The sequence below is a fragment of the Phialemonium atrogriseum genome (genome assembly GCF_030411735.1).
Source record: "Phialemonium atrogriseum strain 8032-3 unplaced genomic scaffold QBC33scaffold_51, whole genome shotgun sequence".
Taxonomy (NCBI): domain Eukaryota; kingdom Fungi; phylum Ascomycota; class Sordariomycetes; order Cephalothecales; family Cephalothecaceae; genus Phialemonium; species Phialemonium atrogriseum.
The window spans coordinates 18,328-39,285 of NW_026848188.1; the positions used below are offsets into that span (position 1 = coordinate 18,328).

At 53.5% G+C, this 20,958-nt stretch overlaps 5 protein-coding genes across 5 annotated transcripts; 3 read left to right on the plus strand and 2 right to left on the minus strand.

Annotated features, from left to right (window-relative positions):
- Nucleotides 1-2,550: 2,550 nt before the first annotated feature.
- On the plus strand, nucleotides 2,551-3,466 carry QBC33DRAFT_603624 (uncharacterized protein; the record flags this gene model as incomplete). Its single annotated transcript, XM_060432191.1, has 4 exons — nucleotides 2,551-2,671; nucleotides 2,702-2,711; nucleotides 2,842-2,906; nucleotides 2,955-3,466. The coding sequence occupies 4 exons, from the start codon at nucleotides 2,551-2,553 to the stop codon at nucleotides 3,464-3,466; spliced, it is 708 nt and encodes a 235-aa protein (XP_060278109.1).
- A 7,860-nt stretch (nucleotides 3,467-11,326) lies between these two features.
- Nucleotides 11,327-12,379, plus strand: QBC33DRAFT_520013 (uncharacterized protein; the record flags this gene model as incomplete). The annotated part of the gene is made up of 4 exons (XM_060426326.1): nucleotides 11,327-11,379; nucleotides 11,452-11,529; nucleotides 11,836-12,000; nucleotides 12,112-12,379. The coding sequence occupies 4 exons, from the start codon at nucleotides 11,327-11,329 to the stop codon at nucleotides 12,377-12,379; spliced, it is 564 nt and encodes a 187-aa protein (XP_060278110.1).
- A 969-nt stretch (nucleotides 12,380-13,348) lies between these two features.
- On the minus strand, nucleotides 13,349-14,451 carry QBC33DRAFT_564281 (uncharacterized protein; the record flags this gene model as incomplete). Its single annotated transcript, XM_060430354.1, has 2 exons — nucleotides 13,349-13,537; nucleotides 14,320-14,451. 2 exons carry the CDS (start codon nucleotides 14,449-14,451, stop codon nucleotides 13,349-13,351), a joined length of 321 nt encoding a protein of 106 aa, XP_060278111.1.
- Nucleotides 14,452-14,603: 152 nt separating this feature from the next.
- On the plus strand, nucleotides 14,604-16,251 carry QBC33DRAFT_603626 (uncharacterized protein; the record flags this gene model as incomplete). Its single annotated transcript, XM_060432192.1, has 2 exons — nucleotides 14,604-14,660; nucleotides 16,054-16,251. The coding sequence occupies 2 exons, from the start codon at nucleotides 14,604-14,606 to the stop codon at nucleotides 16,249-16,251; spliced, it is 255 nt and encodes an 84-aa protein (XP_060278112.1).
- A 1,462-nt stretch (nucleotides 16,252-17,713) lies between these two features.
- QBC33DRAFT_564283 (uncharacterized protein) lies at nucleotides 17,714-19,453 on the minus strand (the record flags this gene model as incomplete). The annotated part of the gene is made up of 6 exons (XM_060430355.1): nucleotides 17,714-18,067; nucleotides 18,387-18,618; nucleotides 18,730-19,024; nucleotides 19,148-19,226; nucleotides 19,327-19,372; nucleotides 19,449-19,453. The coding sequence occupies 6 exons, from the start codon at nucleotides 19,451-19,453 to the stop codon at nucleotides 17,714-17,716; spliced, it is 1,011 nt and encodes a 336-aa protein (XP_060278113.1).
- Nucleotides 19,454-20,958: the final 1,505 nt, after the last annotated feature.

Below are 20,958 nucleotides of genomic sequence, written 5' to 3' on the forward strand. Positions count from 1 at the left end.
AGCGATCACCGATCTTCGATGGCGACTCGACGTCGGCCTTCTGAGCCGGACGGCCTGCTTCACGATACGCTCGTTTTTCGGTTTAACGGCTTTTCAAGCCCACCGGATTTAACCTGTTACCCGGCGAGTAAATCAGATCACAGGGTATATTTAGACTTTTACATATGGGAAAATAGAAATCCTCCTTGGTGCGGAAGGAGCGCTATCGCGTTCATTTCGGGCCCCCCGGGTCATCCACACGGCCGCTTGAGGATTGCCCCCTCGAGACTGTTGGCGACTCTGCTTCCAAATCCGAGCGACATTGAGTCGCATCCCTCGACTTTCCGCGCCCGTTCGACTGCTCTATCGGGGATACCGAGAGGTTTTCCTAGACCGAGAAACCTAAATCGGGTTGTCTGTGCTTACAGGAACTGCCCTGACATGTTCAAGCGCTTTTGCAAAATTGTACCTTGTATAACAACCGCCAGGCGCCGCAAACTGTGGCTTGTGGACCGGCTTGTCGGTTCTAGAAAGAAAGACGCCTTGCGTATAATGTAGAGATTAGCTTGTTTTTCGACGGGATGTGGAAGCCACTTGAGTCGAAGAGGGAGTTTAATAATGTACGTGACTGGCTTACCAAGACACTATTTCTGTACAATAGAATCAGCCTGTGCTATTCCTTGAAAAAGGTATATAAAGTTTTACCGACTCGCAACTGTGACTATAACCATGAGTGGCATATCGAGGATCATGACAACAATTGCAAACTAGCTAGCCGGAGTTTGCAGTCTCGGGGCGCACGAGTAGATATGGGCTACGAATGGCAGCGAATGGCGGCGGCTAGGGCAAGAGCAAGTCGACGGCGCTGGAGAGGACGCACGCGGCGCAGTAGACGTTTACCAAGGTGGTGCAGGACACGGGCTGTACCGCCAATCACTTGCACGCCAGGGCTGCGCTCACCGGGGACAGCATCCACCTCTCTGTTTGCTGCACACTGTTGGTCCTAAGAGCTACGTATGGTCCGCACTTTCAAGGCTTCAAAAGTAATTTCCTTCTACTAGACACTACTCGTCCTATCTCAAATCAGGCCTTTCTCCTCACCACGTCTCTTTCGGAGCACGGTGGAGCCCCTACTTGCCGACACAAAGCCTTTTTTCGGTGGCAGCGACACGCTTACCTTTTCTAAGGTGAGTTTCGCACCTTGCTAGCGGCATGCTTTTGGGGAGTCGTCTTCAGGGTTTCCTGGCAGCCGGCTTGCCTTTATAATCTATTGTCCCTTCGCTAAGCCACCTGTTCGTCCTCCCAGAGTACCCGTGGACCTTCTTAGATCAAGATCTTTGTTACCACCCTGGAGGTGTTGACGAGGAAGACGCTGTCCTTCATCTTGGCGAACTGCTCTTTTTCAATCAAACCGGGAACACACTCACCGCCCCCGCCACCCCCCCCATCCCCGCTGCCCTCGCGCTCCAGCTCAATATAGTCATACGCTAGCAATTCCTCAATACCAGCTTAAGGGCTAGGTAGTATACTGTCTGTTCCATAGCCTTGAATGCCAGGCCCAAAGAGCACTAGATAACAGCACACGCAGGCGCCAAGGCCAGGTTTCCCACCGCCAGCCCCGGGTTAGCCCCCCAGTTCACCCAGAAGCTGTCCCCCGAACCGCGCCGCCAACCCAGACGCCGTCCTCGCCGCCTACGAGGACGCAGACCCGACCCGGCCTGCCCCGCCGCCCGCCTGCTCAGCCCCGTCTTCCCAACCTGCTTCCGCCTGCCGCCTAGACCGACCTCCTTCTTTCCTTCCCCCACAGCCAACGACATCTCTGTTGCTTTCATGACCGACAGACCAACCAAATCGGTAGTTTGTTGCGCATGGCGCAGGTCCTAGGCAAGCCGAGTGTCAGTAGCTAGTTCTGTCATGGTTGGGTTTTGTGGGTTACTGGCTTATAGCTATAACTTACTGAATTTTCAATGGCGATGACCATTTTGTGACACAGAAGGCCCTTGAACTGAGTTGTATCTCGCCAATGCAGACACTCTCGTTCTAGATATCCCTATGACAGGGTCAGTCAAGCAAAAAGACGCAGTCAACAACAAGGCCCTGGTTCCTTCTAAGTCAGGGTGCAGACACTTAAGCACTCCGATTTCGCCCGCCCTCCGCACCGCCCTCCGCACCGCCTTCTTGGCCTGTTCCTTTTCTGCACCCCCCACCACCAAATCAAGAACATCCTGGGCTGGCAGAGGTGCGAACTTTGGCACTAAAGCATTAGGCCTGGATTTTGTAGTTACCCTGCGCTTGATTCAACGTCGCAGTGCAGTTTCATCTGCTGCGTAGCCGTATCTTCCAGACTCCATCTATCCTTCTGTCCCTCGCTTAGCTTCGCCTCAGTGTCGTAGATCTTGTCCTGGAGGTTTTCTTCCTGGCTATGATGCTGGCCTCGGAGGGTATCAATCCGAGTATTGTAATCCGATTCTGCGCAGTCTCTCAGTTTCGTTTCCAGATCTGGAATCTGGCTTTCTTTCTCGGCATCTCCTTTCTCATGCTTCTTCTTGCGGGGCTTCTGTGTCGACCTACATGGCGCCCGCTGTTAGGGGCTGCGACAAGGAGAACAGGGTCTACAAGTACTACGATCCTGTCGACTTGCTTGCTCAAGGCAGCCTTGGAGCAGCTGTGAAGGCACGAGACGGCTTAAGTGGTATGCATGCATGCATTCTTCCCTCTCTAGCGCAGACAATGTGTGTGCTACAGTGCGCTGACGGCGTTATGGATCCCCTGCCTACATGGAGCCAGTGGTTCTTCGTTGTGATCCCCGTCAGCATTATATCGCTTGTGCTTATAAAGCTAATACTCCTGGTGTTGTTTAAGCCCGGCAAGGGCACCACAATCGTCGCCATCCAGCCCGTTAGAGACCCATTCTTGGGCATCTAGTGGTATGTCATGGTCGTCACATTGGCTAGCATTAGCCTCTGTTGCGCAAGTAACCAGCTCAAGAAAGTGGTTTTCCTACAACGTCAAGGAGAAGAAGCTTGCCGCTTACAACCGCAGCCCAGAGTGGTCGCAGCACGACGAGGCACAGGTGTATAAGCATGGTCTCAAGGAGGTTCTAGAGGAAGACAGCTGTGCCAGGGTAGGTCTTGTGACGAGTCCCACCCACGCATTGCCTACCCGATGCTCGCCAACGCCGTGGCCCTGCCCTGCGCCACCCGCTTCGCCATGCACGTCGCCGAGCGGTTTGCCGCCTCGGGACACCCCCACCGGGCGCCGGCCCGGCATGGACCTAGCCTATCTGGACGTGCTGTATGAGAACGACGCCCGATTCGTCTACACCGACTTCAGAGGGGCCGAGACCGCAGAACATGCCGACGACAAACCCCGGTCAGATATACCGCCAATGCAAGCGTTGCGCCGCTCCAGGGTGGCCGGCGCGCTGAGCGGGGTCTCGCCGCCGACGCTTCCTGGCTCATGGGTCCACGGACGGTGTCGCGTCTAGCGCATGGAAAGGATAAGCATGACGAGTAAATCACAACATGGGTTTGAACACTTACCTAGTCTAAGGTTCCCTTGCATGTTGAACCGCGTGATTCTGTAGAAAACAACGCATGAGAAGATTGCAAGCCAGTGTATAACACCCTAGTCTTTCTTTGTCACTTGAGGAAGGGTATTTGCCACTTGGAAATCATGACAGTAAGGTTATGGTACTAGAAGTACTGTTTCTTGCTGGGTTCCAAAAGAGCGGCCTCTCTGGTGGTCTCTAGATACTCTCTCGAAATCCCAGTGTGCCTACTGCCTCTTGGCTACGCAGGGAGTATGCTCCTTCTGTTACTACTGCCAGGCGGGTACACGTCGGGGGTGATGACGGCGGCGGCGACGGTGATGGTGGTGCCGCCCTTGGTGCCAGTCCGAGATGGCGTTCTCGATGTTCTCGGCGGCGATGAGAATCTTCGAGATAGACGGCTACACGTCGGGGATTACTGTCCTTCCATCATCAGATCCTTCTCGCCCAGATCCCTTTTGTTCAAAAGACAGTTTGCTATCGCTGGAGGAACCACTAAGTTCATCAGTCCCTACCCCTTGGTTGACTCGCCTAATCCTGTGTGCCCGGGTGCTTCGGCTCCAACTTCTGATAGGCAGTCTAGGCACCACGAGCTGAAGTGTAGCCCATTGGATAGCCGGGTCCTGCATAACCATTGACCTGTTAAAGGCGCTCTTGCGAGGGAGAAGCCCCCGGCAGCCTCCTGTTAGATATAATCCTCCTGCTCATAGTCTAGTGCAGATCTCGATTATGCGAATTGTATCCCGCTATCACCACAGACAAATACTACGTCACCCAGATCCATGGCATGCGGACATACCAACTATCGACCCTCCACCATGTCAACTACAAGTATCTCGCATCATGGAGGAACGGTAGTCTTGCAGTATAATTGTTGATATTGCTTCCACACATGTGCTCTGACATCAGTGATGATGTCATTGTTAGCAAAGCTCCTCATTGACACGTGTTGTGGCTTGTTATATGTTTTTTCGCACACATAACAAGCCACACTGACCCACTTTCATGTCGGGGCAACTCTGGGAGATGGAACACAATGGGCTGTGTACAAAAGTCGTCCTAACCCCGGACTGATATTGTAGTCCTCCAGTTGTTGAAGGCATTTTTCCAAGCAATTACATCCAACGATTAGTCCCCTACAGTCAACCCACAAAAGCATAACCATTTCCCTCCCCTTTTTGCCAAATTTAACCCCCTGTTACCCCAGCTTATCTAGATGAACTATTTCACTGATAAGGACCTTCCTCTCGTCTTCCTGTTTCCACGATTTATTCTTGACTTAGACGAGAATCTTTCGTAGGAGCCTGCGCCTAGCCTTGGAGGTGACGAAGGTTAAATCGGGTGTGTTGTCAACGTTCCTCACCTGCGTGATCAACTCAAAGGCTGCAAAGTCGTGTACTGTGACAGAGAGCCCAAACCAGTCCCAGTCTTCAAGCGCTCGTCTGGGTCTCTAACCAAGGTCTCTCACAGCAAACTCCCCGAGGGTACACGGCAGTAACAAGCAACCAGCTCTGACTGTTGAGCTTCAAGACTGCATGCCGCGTTGGCTCTTCCCATTGGCCATGTCGCGTAACTGGTTCCATTCTCCAGGAGAAGTTATCTGATGAGCATTTAACAAACTTGCCGTTATAACGAGGATGGCTCTAATGACATGGCAACCTTAACAACACTTGCTGGATTGTATAACCAGCAAAAGAACAATACCAGGCGGTCGCCCTGACGGGTCTCTCACATACCAAACGCTTGGAATTCAACTTCCTCGAATGCCTCCTAGCTACGGAATCAGGATCCGCATCTTTTTGCAAAAGACAAGCACTAATGTCTCCTCAAAAGCAAGGCGAGGCTGTGGCATGCCCTTGCTATCTCCACCTTCTGCAGCCTAGGCATATCACGTATTTTGACAACGTCTGGGACAACAATCCCATCGTCTCTAAGATGCCTAAGTTCATCTTATGCGTATAAAATCTAAGCGTAGTTGATTTCTATCTGCATAAGCAAGGAACTTGGGTGCTAGGCTAGCACAGAGTCGTTTGACTTGTGATGCAAAGCCTACGGCAGGGGTTGGTTCCAACCTGCAACGTTCCTCTTCCTATTGCATAACCATGAGATCCCCCGACCGATCACCTACCTCCTTCTTCCCCCGCCCCCTCATCTTCCTCAACGCAAAATCCACTCGTCACTTGCCGTCTGATTTTACCATTGGCCATCGGTTCTTCTATCCGAGGGACAACTATTTGCTGCCCACTCGTTGGCTTTGGCAACCAAGTCAAGATCGCCGAGAAGTACGCTCGGGACTCCCTGAGTGTAGTGTATGTACTAGAAACAGTGGATCGGGCTGAAATCCGGGAAAGCAGGGGCAAATCGTCTACAACGCCTCGGGGGAGAACAGGACCAGCATCTTCAACGGCGGGGTGGGGGGGGGACTAAGCCAGGCAGAGCCAGCTGTGTTTGTTCGGTCCGATTGGCACGCCGCCATTCTTTGTTTTGTTTGCAGGGATGACACGAAAGTGGTTCCAGAAGCACACACGATTCCAGGAAAAATTACCGCGCAAAGAATGCGAATTGTAGCAAGCTGTAGTTATGCTAGCCCTTGCGTCCTTGCCACAAAGACCAAGTTCTGCTCTTATCCTGGCTGTCTGCCTCAATACCTCTGCATATTCGTATGCACATGCCTCTATCGAGCGGTGGGAAAGTATTGCAACGCCATGCGTATTGCAAGCAATCTCGTCAGACGCAACACTTTGGCTGTGGACGACCGTATTACCTTCACGTGCCACACGCACCATAACCTCTACTCAAGCTAATAGTTTTTGAAAAGATCCTCAAGACAACACCGACTTACGACACCATTCTCTACGTAGTGCGAGCCCCAACGAATTTCGCGGGAGCCTAAGACACCTACCCAAATAGCGGTAATATAATGGAAAAGAAAGGGTCAGACACTCCCTTCTGTCTAGACAAGTACATTATACTTTCTGACCACGTTGAACGGCTACAACGGTTCGGATGGACCGACCGGAACTTTTCTCCCCGCCCCCAGACGCAAAGACGACATTTTGGTACTGCGCAACCCACGGCAACGAGGCTTGCATTCGTAGTCAACGGTATCCAAACCAATGGGTATCTGTGGAGAAATGTATGAATTGGTGGATGAGAGACGGCAAGCGCGCGTTGCTGCGGGTGTCAGTGGTCGGTCAAGATCATCGTGCGGTTGGTGATCTCGTGTCCAGGTGCCGCAAGCAGGTCCGCCGGCCACCGGCCTCGCCGACCCCGGTGCTTATTACGGTGATAGTGAGCGCGTTGATGGACCCCTGCCAAAGAGGTTCGGTCCCTAGCATCTCAGGCGCGACTAATCTGCCAGACGAGTAGGTAATTACCACGTCCGATACTTCCTCGACAAGCAGCCTGCCACGAGCCTTCCCAAGCCGGCGCAACGGGCCGGCGCACCCGTTCCCCCCGCAGCGCCGCCCCATGGCCGCCGTCGCAGTGTGAGGAGAAGAGGCCTCAACTACTACACCGCCAACCGCACGGTGCCCTCAAGGGGGAGTAATGGCGTCCTTGCTGTGCAGGCTGCGGGTTATTCTGGAAAATGGAAGGGGATGTAAGTAGTGGGAGATGCTGGCAGTGGCAGGTAATTATATCTGCGGGCACCTCGTTTTGGCCAAGGGCGCCTGCGCCCCAACGGCAGTGGTGCACGCAGGGCGAGTGCCATGCCGGTGAAGTGTGTGGTGCGCAATGTCAAGGCAGGAGTCGGGCCGGGCGACAGGGCAACTGAGGTTCCACTCGCGCACTTCCTCCCTATGTCGCCTAGTCTGCGGCAGGGGAAGTCGCCTGGGCAGGCCTAGGTCTAGGCGGGGGGCGTATGGATGCGGACTGGCGTTACGCAAATGTGCCTGTTTAAACGCATCGCGCAGGTGGAATGGGGCAGTCGCGTCCAAGGTGATCTTGGATGTTGTCTCCATGGCAGGCGGCGCAGGATCGTAATCAGGTCTTTGGCTCGACCACCCCCTAGGCCGGCGCCAGCACGATTGCCCTAGCAGCCATCCCTGCGACTGGGACCGCTGGCGCGTGTCCAGTGCCGCCATCGGGATCGGGCTTGAGCGAGAAGAGGAAAGGAATCCACCACACACAAGCAACCAAGCCCGCGGAGAAATACGGAGAAAACGCATGACATAGCATGGAATGGATAGTTGATTTAATACCAGAACTCTCGATCCGATTGGCTGAACAGGGAGCATCAGCTGACGGTGGTAGCGACGGCAGGTCGACAGACTAGCCACCACAGCTACCATAGCCGTCACCCACAGCCAGTGTTGGTACGGCGCATTGAGAGGGACCAATGCTCTGGTCAAGACGGCCCGTGGATTGTTGGTGGGAGAAGGCCACACGCAGCCGGCCTTTGGGTATCACCAGGGGCTGGCTACTCGCGACAATGGATGGTAGGAGATGGACGTTGTTATAGAAAAAGAAAATCGCAGATATTTGTATCTTCCTGCACCACAGCCACGAGACAAGGGGCCGTAAAGCCTCTTGAATGGGTGTCAGGCGTTCTGGTGGTATTGAAACCCTCTTGGCCTTGTCCCACTCGGATACAAATGTCCTGTCTTGTCGGGGGTGGGGTAGTCCTTAGATATTGACAAGTAAGAGTATGTTGGGGACATTTGAAGTAATATTTAAGCCACGCCTGGGATTGTTTACAAATTACGTAGATTTTTGCGCGTGAGAAAAAACGGGGGCTATTATTTACCTCCCGCGTCACTCACTCATATCTCCAATACCAGCAGTCTAATAAACCCATAGACAATGTTCGGAAGATCAATGTCCATTAAAGTATATCTAGCTGTACAACTACTGCTTTGAATCATGCGTCGTTACAGAGAAGCACCCACCACTTGAGCGTTCCACTCGAATTACCCCGGAAAATATCCCCTAGTAGTCAAACAGTCCCTTGGCTGCTGAAAAGAATATCAAGATATATTTACATCACTACGTAGCTAGTTCATTGGAGATTCTTCATTCGCTTCGACAATGTCATTAACCATAGAGCTCATTCTTCACAACGGCGACAACAGGTTTCTCATTTACGCCAACAATCACAACCAAACCGTCTGTTTCTTCAAGGACCCATTTATCAGCAGAAACAGTCTACATTACCATGCATTACCATATACGGTTTAGTTTAGACGCCGATAGCGCGGTGACGATACTCACCTATCGCATTGTGGCGGCAACAAATGAGCAGCTACGCCGCCACAACGATTCCCGGAAAACACACCACAAAGAAAGACTTCGTGGTTAGTCGAATAACGGCGGAGATGTCTGCAAGAAAGCAGGCCTAGCCGTTCTAGCAATGCTGAGAAAGAGATTGAGGATCCTGGGACGGAAGGCCTTCACGGCAGCCCTAAACAAGAACTCCATAACATGCCGAGTATCAACGTTTCCTCCGCGGCAGCTCATTCCCTCACTGTGCCCTTTTCCATATGTCTTTAACCCAATCATTGAGCCCAGCCTTGACTAGCTCGGTTTCTTAGACAGGCAGCTTGGCCCCTTGAGGAGCCGTGGTGGTGCAGCATGTCATACGTCTTCGTTGCTGTTGGCATCTTGCGGTTTCAGCGCAGCTTCCTAGCCGCAAGAGAGTATGGCAGGGCAATGGGTTGGATAACACGCTCTTCGGGAGAAACAGGACAGGAAAAGCAGAGCTTTTGACTAACAACGGGAGTCAGGCTCCCAATAGCACAGACGTATCCTTAGCTGCCAACCCCGCACCTCTTCCTCGTCGCCATCCAGTCCCTGCCTTCCTCTCCTAAATGCAACTCGAGCGTTCTATAGGCCACGCTGTTGGACGTTGTTGCCCTGGTCAAGACGAATCAGGATTTGGCCAAGTTGCCCACGCGGCTAGGGGAGGCGGAATTCCAAATGTCGGTCGAGACAGCGGGCAAGATGATCGACCTGCCTTTGCACTTTAGAGAGGTGCTGCACAACCATCAAGGAGAAGAAGAAGTGCCATGACAAAGGGGCTTGGAAAACTCATCCAGAAGGAAATTGACGACGCCATCTCGGTAATTCAAGAGCACAGCAAACAATATCTCTATGTTTATGTAACCAGCCTCCGCAAATTTGCGAGAGGTACAGACACGTACAGAGGATGGAAGTACGTACCATGGCATTCTTACATAAGACGCTCTGCTCGGTTCGGTCTCAAATCCACACCTCACAAAGTTGGTGCGAGTTCACGAGGGCCAAATAAAGTGGGGCGGGGCAAGGGCACGGAGTATGTACGGATGTACGGATACGGATCTGTACCTACTTGCACCATCTCAACTTTGGCTCACCTATATTCCAACTTACACAAGATAATACCAGTCTTCTGTTTTAGACCTGCATTGCTTATCACCATCTAACATAGGTCCCACTTTTTCCAGCTACCGACTTATTCGCAAGATATCTTCAATGTACACATTTTGTGTCCTATCAGGCAACCTAGCTTAAATACTCAGTACTACGAAAAAGTATGATGGCATTATTGATGGCGATTACTTAAGGAGCAGACTGATATAATTTATTTTGCTACATCTTAAGGGTAGCAGGGTGGGTATGTCATTTTGTCATTGCCTGTCAATGTATCTGTATGCTGGAATCGGCACACAGGGAGGTTGCAGCAGCGCTGTGGGCCTGCATTTACTTTATTCTGAGGAAAAAAAGTTGCCTTATATATCGCATGCTTATATTGAAAAAGGGGTGAAAAGTTCCAGAACATGCAAGGTCACGTGAAGGAGAGAGAGTGTATGAAAGCCGTTCTGGCTTTCAAAGTGACTTAGAGACAGCATGCAACCATGTACAAGTACTTTTCGAATATACGGTCAGAGACCGCCCTCACTTTCTTACAAGGCCGCTGATCAGCCAGGACGGCTGATCAGCTAGCTAGTAGTTATTTTCTACTATTGCTAGGCATTTTTAGCGTCACCAGCCCGTACGGCGAGGAACTGGGTCTCGGTCCGGAATCGACACAGAACTGCGCGCCGTCGCCCGATAAGATGACCCCAGGCCGTGACGGAGTTGCTGTACAGCACCCGTCTTCGCCGTGAACGTCGTCCAGCCATGCAGCGTGCTGCAAGAGCAAGCGAACGTACCTCTCTATCCGCCTGAGGTCCTCGTCATCCAACAAGTCTTTGACTTCCGATGTTCCGAATTGTAGCGGCGATGTTCATCACGTTCGCGACGGCGGCCCTCCTGGCGCTCTAAGACCATCATCGCCAACATCTAATGTACGGACATGTATCTCCGGTCAACAAATAATATCTTTCCTTCTTCCGCGGCGTTCTCGGGGATTGAGTAGGAGGACTTGGTAGCGACTGACTTGGACACATCGGTGGCCAGCTCTGTCAGGATAACGCTGGTTGATTCAGTCTCTTCAAGGAGACCGAGGCCCTGAGCGTCATGTTTGTCCGCATCTACAAAACCATATGACTCAGCAAGCAAGACCGGAGCAGAAGCGACGGTAGATTGGATAGGTGTGGCTGGCAACTGGTGCGGCACAGAAGACAAGCAACGGCTTTTGTTTGCTGCCTGAGTTGTTGTGCCCGACATTCTCGACACCGGGAAAGGGAATGCTTGGCCAGTCAGCATGGCACAGCCCTTGGTAATGACCTCCTGAGATACATGTACACTACTTGTATGAACAGCCAGGCCTGCCTTCTAGCCAGCCGACGTCAATATTATACAATTCTCGATCGATTGGATACTGGCCTGGGACTCTTCATAGACTCAATGCAATCACTCATACGGTTCGCCTCGAAGATGAGCAAGTTTAGGCAACTGCTGGGGTTTGTCGAGTGTGCTTCCCTGGAGAAGTAGACGAGTTTCGCAAGGGTGCTGCCAATCTGCCAATAGTTGTGAGCTAACAGGTCCAATTCATGCCACAGGAGCGACAGCAAGCCCAATGAGAGCACCTCTAAGTCTGAGGCATGTGTCTTCGATGGCGACCTAAACTTTCGAAGACGGTGTGCACGCCCGCATTTTTTGCTCCCAAGCTTTGCCACACAGGCACCTCGGACGATTGGCCACCCACGTCGCAACCGCCAATGTCTTCACCATGCGCAAACGGCAACAACATGTATATCATAAGAAAGCAAGGCTTAGCCTAGAACCGTTACAGGAACAAGGTAGCGCTTCCAAACTAGCTAGACATGCTTCTCTGCCGCCGCTGCATCCATGGTTGTGTAAAACACAAGCCACTGCCGCCGCCCCCCAAACTGCTGGCGACACGGAATTTGTCAAGGTTCCTGTCGATATAGACTTCTTCAAAGACGAGGAACAAAGCTGCTGCAAGGAACCAATCCCTTAGAAGGAGGCTACCAGCAGATCCTTGCTACTCCATCATCAGATGAAAAGGACCTCATCGAGGCTATCTCTGCCCAGACTACTGTCAAGGACAACGAGCACCGAGAGCATATCTTGACCGGCCGGCCATGGTCACTCCCCCCCCAGCCGACCTTACCCACCTTGAGCGTTCCACGGTACTTTTTAGACCGCCAGGTCACTCCCAATCCACAGGCTGACCACGCCTCCTATTTGGAAACTAGGCCATCTCATCCCCAGGCTCCTGCTGCGGCTGCGGCTGCGGCTGGGGTTCAGGTTCGGGCTGATGGGCTGCCAAACGAGGGTCGAGTCGAGGGTCGAAAGTCACCCTTTGTGGAACGCCTCACTGCCGACAAATGCAAACAGGAGGCGCACGTCTACAAGCTCCTTGGTAGCGGGGACAGCTCCAACCGCATCAATGCCGCGGAAGGGACTCGCCCACCATCCATTACTTCCAAAGTCGATGTTGGGGAATTTCTCCGTTTCGATTGAGTATTGACCATAGTAAGTTGGGATTGATGAACTTTGATCTGGGCCTCTTTTGACACTAAAACAGCCCGTCCGTTTGTGTCAACCCAATCGCATCTCCTACTCCTCCTCTAGAGCAACCACGTGGTCGTCATGTGCCTCCCACGGTGACGCGGGCCTGTTCTCGTCCGCCACGAGACTCAGGAGGATACGCCGGGCCAGCGGTGCCCCGTGGTCCCTGTAAGGCGTTACGGTCCTAGGTATCGAGACTAGCGTGATGGAACGCAACCCTGAATTAGACGATCTCTTGAAGCTCCCTACTGACGACGGGGAATGAACCCATGGTTAGTTACAATGTAGCCCCATGCAACCATGCATTGATGGGCTTACTCGAGGTAGACTGCGACTGCTCAGACAGATGTACCGCTATCCTAGAGAGTGTGAAACTATCGCGCAGGCTAGATTCGTCCAGTCGTCGTTGTTTCCCAAACAGGGTTAAGCAGGAGAAGAGTTGGCTGTTCCTGTGGCTTTAATGTGTTTTCTAGGGTCTCGATATCAGATCAGACCGACAATGGAACTGAATAGGCCGCTTGATGCCGTTCTAATCCCGCGCGCCTTTACAAAAGCTTTCAAGATTGGTGCCACTCGGGCCTCTAGCCCGTTCTCATCTTCGGGGCAGGGGTTGAGGAGTCCGAGAGGGCGCACCGCGAGTAGATAGAGCGGGCCAAGTCTGAGGAGGAGATTGTCATGGAATACGTCTTGAAACAGAGCCTTGCCGAAGAGGGGTTCTGGCGCTTGAAATCGAAGGGGAAGGGGTGGGGTGTTTGTCATTTTGGGATTATCAGATGGGAGAGCATTGCTTTTTGCAGCCTTGACGGCTGCAGCGGCTCCTCCAATGCCATGTCTCCCAATTCCGTGGTCGGTGCGGGAAGAGGTGCTTGTCCTAACCAGAAAAGTCCAAAAGGAGCTAAAGAGCCTGACAATCTGTCAAGCTCAGCCCTCCACCACCTCCTGGTCGACGTCGATCGCCCAGTTGTTGCGCGAGGTGATGTAGCGGCCCTTGATGATAAAGCGGCCCATCAGCGCCTCGAGTACGCCCCAGAGGTAGGCGAAGACGAGTTCCCCAACAACGGCATATCTGCCGACTGGGACGACGCCGGGGAGCAGGGCTGGCGCCAGCACCTCGTCTCAAATTTTGGCGTGTGCCAACCTCAATGTCCTGACAGGCGCCCTGGCTTCAGGCTCATCATGTTTTCGGCGGTTGGTCCACGACCTACCTGATGGTCACCTAGCTTTCGGGCGAAATATCCCATCCACTAATTAGATCATCACCCTCTCCAGCAACATCACCGTCCTGCAAGCAGGTCATCCCGCCTCATCTAGTGATGGGCATCCCAGGGAGTTGGATCTGGTGTCTGGCCCTTGGCCATAAAGACGCGCTTGTAGAGCGTCTTAATGCGGTGCCTGTCCAGCTCGGCCCCTGCGGTAAACGACTGCTGGTGCGGGGGCTGTGTGAATGTGATCGACCGAAGTCCTGGGCTTCTAGGCACATGATCCAGAAGGCATAGCATGTGTCGATTGTGGGTCGGTTAGATATGACACATGGGAGTGCTTGCCAAGACCAGCTCTTGCAGCTGGGCTTGAACTTCCAAGTTCTAATGACGACGTTGAAGTTGTGAGTAGCTCTCTCGACGTATTCCAGGTCCCCTGTACCGACATCTTTGCAACCGGGACTGCGATCTTGACGCTGTTTATCTTGTAAAGGTTGATCTTCCCGTCCCTTCAGCCCCAAGAACGGGGCTTCCACGCTGAACGACTTGGATTGTTATTTTATTCCAGTCCCATTACCCAACATGTTTACTACCCGGTTCGGCCTCGGCTCCCCTCAGGGTCCAGTCCGTTGGAAGTGCCAGTCCTGCCGTCCAGTCTCAAGATGGCCTGTCCGGCTTTGGGCTGCCGCTGACGGCGACGGGGTGGTGTCCGGCGCCGGCGACGGCAGCGGCGGCTGGGGACGCATCTTCATCCTGGCGGGATACAAATCCGGATCCGGACCTCGGCCGCCCAGCAGCGGCAGCCGCGCACGACACCATCTCCATAATCGCCCCGGTTTAGCTTGGAATGCTGGCCGCTTCCAGGCTGTGATTAGAAGGCCGAAAGTGCCTCGCCCAGTGCCTTGCCTGGTGGACATAGGAGTACTCAAACTTCGTGCCAATTCGTAAAGAGGACTAAGAACCTCAACGCCTTCCAGATGATTGAGAACCAGAACATCATTATCGAGTCGGCTAAGGGTATTGGCTGCTTGGTGGTTAGTTATAATCGCCTTGCTTCCTGATCACTGCTGCCAGCCTACGCGCAGTGTTAGCCCCTGAAATGATCATCTCGATCTAATTAGCTAGTCTTATAGTCATCAGCTTTCTAAAGCATAAGCGGCACATTTAATCGACACATCCGATATTGCTAGAAGGAAGTCCTTGTATCAGGAGTTGCCCCTTCCCCCTTACGCATCCTTGTGCAAAGTAGAAATAAGATTCTTACCTACCTACTTAACCTAGGTAGGTACCATCTGAACTGCCAATTCCCCCACATCCACCACATCCACCCACAATCCGCACGCCACGGATAGCCTTTTCCTAGCTCACGGTTCGTTCTACTCTCTCTCTGTCTTTCCGGGGACGCCGGCGGCAGCAGCGGCGGCACCACCTATGTTGCCGCCTCGTGCAAGGCGTGAGTCGAGACGTCCTGGATAAATGCTGGCTGTAGACAAGCCAATGCCTCTACAGTCGTCGCATCTCCGTCGATGAAGGTCTCCGGTAGGCGGTTCTTCCCGACGCGGTCGTCTGGAACCCCTAGGCGTTTCTAGGAGGTTGAAAGCCTTACACGATGCACGCGCCTGTCTTGGTGCCATTCCTCGTCTTGCTGGGGAGCTATCACGCTCTTTGACTCAAGGCTACTCTGCAGTCCCTTCACAGCCCTTGCAGTATCCTTTTAATTAAACCTAGCTGACTAGGTTAGCTAGACTTTCCGCAAAGGTAGCCTTGTTACCGCCCAAAAAGAAGAACAGCAATCAGGAGCGTATATACGGGAAGGGGGGCTTGGTGCAAACGAGAGTTCACGGCCAATGGATTCAAAGAGATTCTGTAGGTGAGGTGCGACGGAAGGGTAACAGATTGGGGGAGTGTCAAAGCAAGGTAAAAGTGTCTCAGGGGCAGTAGCAGAGCGAATCAGAGAAGGGCAAGCAAGCAAGCAGTTGGCCTGCATCGGCGTATAACCAGCATGGGCACCAACATTGGACCAACGTTCGAGGGCATAATTATGGACAGAACTCACAAGAGAGGGCTATTGCGTCTGTTAGATGAGGGATTTGGGATTCTGGTCTGTCAAAAGAGGAAAAAGCTGTCAAAGTTTAAGAGGGACCTACCTAGCAAGGTAGTCTTGGATTCCAATAGCGCTTTCAGCAGCTCTTACCCTCCCACTTCAGGCTAGCACAGCGCCTTTGAAGCCAGCCGCAATCAAATTCCCCAGCCGTTGTTCCCGGCTCATGTTACCTCGCCAGGCCAGGTCTCGTAATGCCAGCCTTGGCTGGAAGATCTGCCCACAGACCAAGCACCTCGTCGGTCACGTCGTCAACAACATTCGCTTATGCTATAAGTCGTCGAGAGGTTTCCCCTGCAACTAACCCTGCCACCCTGCCACGCTAGCACATCCACAAGGAGGGGTTCATCGCCGAATTCCCCCTGATCCCTAGCCACGAGACCGTCGGCGTCGTCGCTGCCATCAGTCCCAAGGTGGTTGGTTTCGAGGTTGGCAACCGCGTTGTGGCAGATAACGCCAAGCTGTGCAGCCACTGCTCCTACTGCCGGCGCGGCGAGGCGCTACTCTGTGAGAACGTGTGGTAGAGAAAAATCCAATCCCTCCTCCCGAACGGAATCGGATCGGAAGCTTATATGGAGGCTGATCAAGCTTGAACTAGAGAGACTCTCGGCCAAGGTAGGCGCCAGCCGTTGGCAATGTGAAATTGAGTCTAACAGTCGTTCGTCAGTATGCTGAGTTCGACTCGACGGGAGCTCCTGGCTGCTTTCCATGCCCTACTCGTCAATTGCTTGTTGCACATCCAGGAGGTCCCAGCTGGACACAACGGCTTCGAAGCTACCCTGCTCACCACACTCAACGTAAGTAGGTGGCAAGTCAACTCCTGCAGAGTGCGTCATGCCATCTACTACAGCTGACAACTGCGGTGGAAGAGGGATGGCGTTACGTGTGCGATAATCTCGGAGAAGACGCCGTATGGGGTGGGTATGCCCACTTCCGATTTCTCAGAGGGGGTCCAAGTCTCATTTTCCGTTTCTTAATTGGTGCTCCCCTCCCCTGCCGTGGTTGGTGTCTCACTGGTCAATGGAGTGGGCATTACTGTAACGAAGCTGCCTTTGACACCAATGGGAGTAGAATCGGTTGGGGCGGGGTATCCTTGGTAGGTGCTAGACGGGATATTGGGCGCTAAGCAGCTTGCAGCGGGACGATTGGTAGATGTAAAGGGGATTGGCGCGGGACGTGTCATGCTCTGCCATAGATATATGTGACCCTGGCATGATAAACATGATTGTTTTACAAAGAAGTTTGGGTCGACAGCCTTGACTTGACAATGACACACGTTTAATAAATTTGAGGTACAAGGTAATAGAATATATCCCAATTAATGACCAGTTTCCCTAAACCCAATTGCACAAACCCACCTCTGTGTCCTACCAACGCCTAGTCAAAGTCGCAGTGGCTGTCGCTCCAGAGTCATGTCAAGGCGTACTTCTCGCACTTTCTTTCCTTGTCCGCACCAAATCCCGGCTAGCTTTTAAAATCCTTGAGAACCTTCTTCTTCTTCTTCATCTTCGGGTACCCGTCCCGGTTGACGTCGCCAAGCAGATCGTCGACGTCGATATCTTCCTGTGGAGCGAACCGCCGCTAGCACCACTCCCGGAGCCACCTCTCTTCCTCAGCGGCCTTCTTCTCAGCCGCCCACTTCTTCTGCATAACCCACCTCGCATAAGCCTCATCAGCAGTACCCTGGAAAGCCTCACCAGCCTGCATCATATCGTCCATCATCTCCCGCACCCCTGGCAAAAACCCATACTGGACACAACCACCCCATCCTCCTCCCCCTTCACGCCCTCCCCACATCCCCCTAACTATCAACAACCCTCACCTCCCACCACCCCTTCCCCCGCTCAAGCATCAACCCATGCCAGTAACGCCCTACTCCGCCGCGCAACACCCTCCAACCGACCGGCAGCCCCATCAACCGCGTCCCAAAACCCCGCCCACAGCCCCTCATACATCTCCACCCACGCCTCATACACCTCCCAACTCTCACATCTCTGCTCCGTCCACGCCCCCCGCCCCCTCCCGCACCAGCCGCTCCACACACTCCGCCGCGCGCCCGAAACCCAGGCCCTGCTGCGCCATCTCGCCCAGTAGGGTGTCGACGTGGCGCATGCCAGCGCGCAGGCGGCGGAGCGTGGACAGCGTGATGGCGACGCGGGGGGTGCAGGCGGGACGCGTCGTAGCCGGCGTTGTTGGCGGCGAGGTCGGCCATGGATTGGGGTGTTGTGGCGGGGGAGGGGTTGGGTGTATGCTGCTTGGGGGCTGATGAGGGTTGATTTGAGGAGGTGGAGGAGGGTTGTGGAGGTGGTGTTGTGGGTATGGGGTGAGGGGGTTGGGGGACTAGGGGGCAGCCTAGTTTGGAGATGCGAAGTCGTCTAAGGCTTTGAGGGTGTGGGCTAGCGCGATGAGGCTGCACTCGGAGTAGTCGGTGGTGAAGTGATTGGTGGTGTGGGCTGCTAGCACTGCTAGCATGCGGAGCTTGGCGCCGACGTCGTCGCGTAGCTCGCCGATGGGCATGCGATGCTAGGCACTCTGCTTGTTGGTTATGCTGGGCAGGTTCTGGAGGAGGTCTGGTGGCAGACTGCCCAGCTCCTCGTCCCTCATGCAAAGCGCCATGCATAGGTTGGTGGTCTGGCGGTGCTGTTGGGACGGATTTGACCGCCTTGAAGAGGGGCGTGTGTCTGTCGTAGGGGTGGGTGTCGTTGATGGCCCATACCACCCCGGCTGGCTGCTGGTAGTCGCCGAGGATGGACAACAGCTGAGTATGTACCGTCAATGGGCTGTAGACTAGGTCGTTGTGCGGAGGGAATGAGTCGGGGGTCTTGTAGATGCCGCCTGAGCCGCCCAGCTGTTGTCCCAACCGCCGTCTTCGTCCGATGATTCCCCCGGTCCTGGAGGTAGGGTTAACACTTGCGGGAATTGCCTGTCTATGTTCTGGGAATCTTTATGGGAGGGTTTGAAGAAGCAGTGATACTAGATGATAGACATGGTGAGAATCTGGCAATTCGTGAGCGTCGTCTTCCGCATAGGGGCCCATCGGGACCAGCGTGTCGGCACTGTCCTCGTCAGGGACTGTGTCTGGGTCATAGAGCATAATCGTGTCGTGAGTGACGATGCGGTTCGGACGGAGGAGGTGGTCAGGCATTGGAGGAGGTTCTTCGAAGCAAACGACCTTGCGTTCGCGGCCGTAGAAATGGAGAGACGCTAGAGTCCCATCACAGCCCATCAGGCGCCACAAATCGTGGAAGCACAGCTCGACCAGTTGGACATTTCTGCCGTCGTTGCTCTCGTCCCCTCCTTCTCCACAGACCAAGTCAGAGACTTCTCCAGAAGTGACAATGCTCTCTAAAATATCCCCGCCATGTCTGTGTCTATATCTATGTCTTTCCATGTTGCCCTTGTTACTAGTCCTGCTCTCACTCTCGCCCTCGTCCTCGCCCTCGCTATCAGGGGACTTGCTTGTCAGGTATTGAGGTTGAGGGCAGAAGCTGTCGCCAAGCTGTAGCAGGCGGAAGCCAGATGTCAGATATGTGTTGAAGTTGTAGGACTAGCTGCTGCAGCCATTGCTTGGGGAATCCCAAATGTTATCGAGTGCCGACAAGCTCTTCGGCACTCCCACCTCGCTTGATTGGTTTCGTTTTTTTCCTGGACAGGACCTTGTGGAGTTAGCGGCATGAAGATAAACCGACAATTGGTTAGCTAGGCGGAACGAGGTACTTACGACATTGCGATTATCCCATCAATTACGTCAAGATGCTCGACAGCAGGCACCCATCGCGCTTTTAGCCTACCGCAGCGGCTTGTTAATGCGGTTGAAGAGGTTGGTCGTACAAGCTGAAAACGATTCATGTCATGAATAGTTTACATAATACAGTATGCATGATGCGGGTGCTATCGCGGGCGGTGTTCCAACCGCATGTACACGTCGCGAATCGGCCTGATCAGCCGCATTGGAGGGCACAAATTTGTCCATTGTGTAGCAGTATGGATTGGATGGTGTTGACTTTGACTGGGAGCACCCCGATGCGACCGATATTTCTAGCATTCCCCTTGGAAGCGCTTCCAAGGGCCTGAAGCCATGCGAGGCAGCATGCGGCTGGTGGAGATGTCCCGGCCTGTCTCGGCAATTCCCTGGCTGGTCTCGGCCATGTCCCGGTCAGTCGAGGTCAACCGTCTGACATCTCGAGGAAATCATGTTGAATGTTTACGAACCTGTATCACTAGGGCCCGCCAACGATTTCCCTGTTCTCTAGGGACCGTATTACTGCAGAGTTGGTGTGAAGCTCAAGAGAGCCAGACACGTCTTCCACGGACAATTTGACTGCTATAATAAAGCTAACCTAGCCTAAGAGCTTTCTAATACCAAGTTTGTAAACTTTTCAACACATCGGCACTCCCATACCTAAGCTCCTAGCTTCGTCGTCATCATCGTACCTCGTCACCGTCGCTAACTTACAGATGCAGGGCACTGCTACCACACACCCCTCATTTTGACAAGCTGCCTCAGGGCGTGGTCGTGAAGACTCAAGCCGATGCCGAGCCGTCGAGACGAGCAATCCACCAGAGAGCATTCAAGAGGACGTGGCCAAGGGTGATGGCGAACCCGTCGAGAAGGCGACAGAAAGGCGACGGAATCGATCGGGGCCTCCAGGACCGTCGCCGAGGTGACATCTAGTCTTATTCTAAAGGATCAAGGATACGCTGGTGCTAGCGGCGTTGTTGGAGGCTGTTCACAAGGTAAGGCCGCGAGGCGCCCAAGAAGACCAAGGCGGAAGGCTGGGGTTGGGAGGGTCGCGTCGAGGACTAGGCCGCGCTTACAGCCAAAGACTAGGCAGCAGGGGTGCTAGGAAGCCTGGTAGAGAGGAAGAGACGCGCAAGAGATCAGCTGCACTTCCATTCCATTCCTAAATATCTGGATGAGATCTCGAGGTGGTTGCACTAGAACGCAAAGTGCTAGCCCTTGAGAAGCTGAATCGACCCGAGTCGCACGAAAGCTGGCTGACATTGTGCGCCGACGTGTTCCTCACATCCCTGTGTATGGTGATCGGCGGTCTGCCCACGGAATCAAAGCGGTGTTCTGGGTCGCTGATGACACTGCTGACTGCATCGTCCCAGCCATGGCTTTCTCTATCACGCCCCCCTTGCCCGCCTTCCATGCTACAAGGAAGTCCTTTACCAATTAAGATTACTAATTATTGATTAATTTATTATAAATATTCTATTCCCGCGAT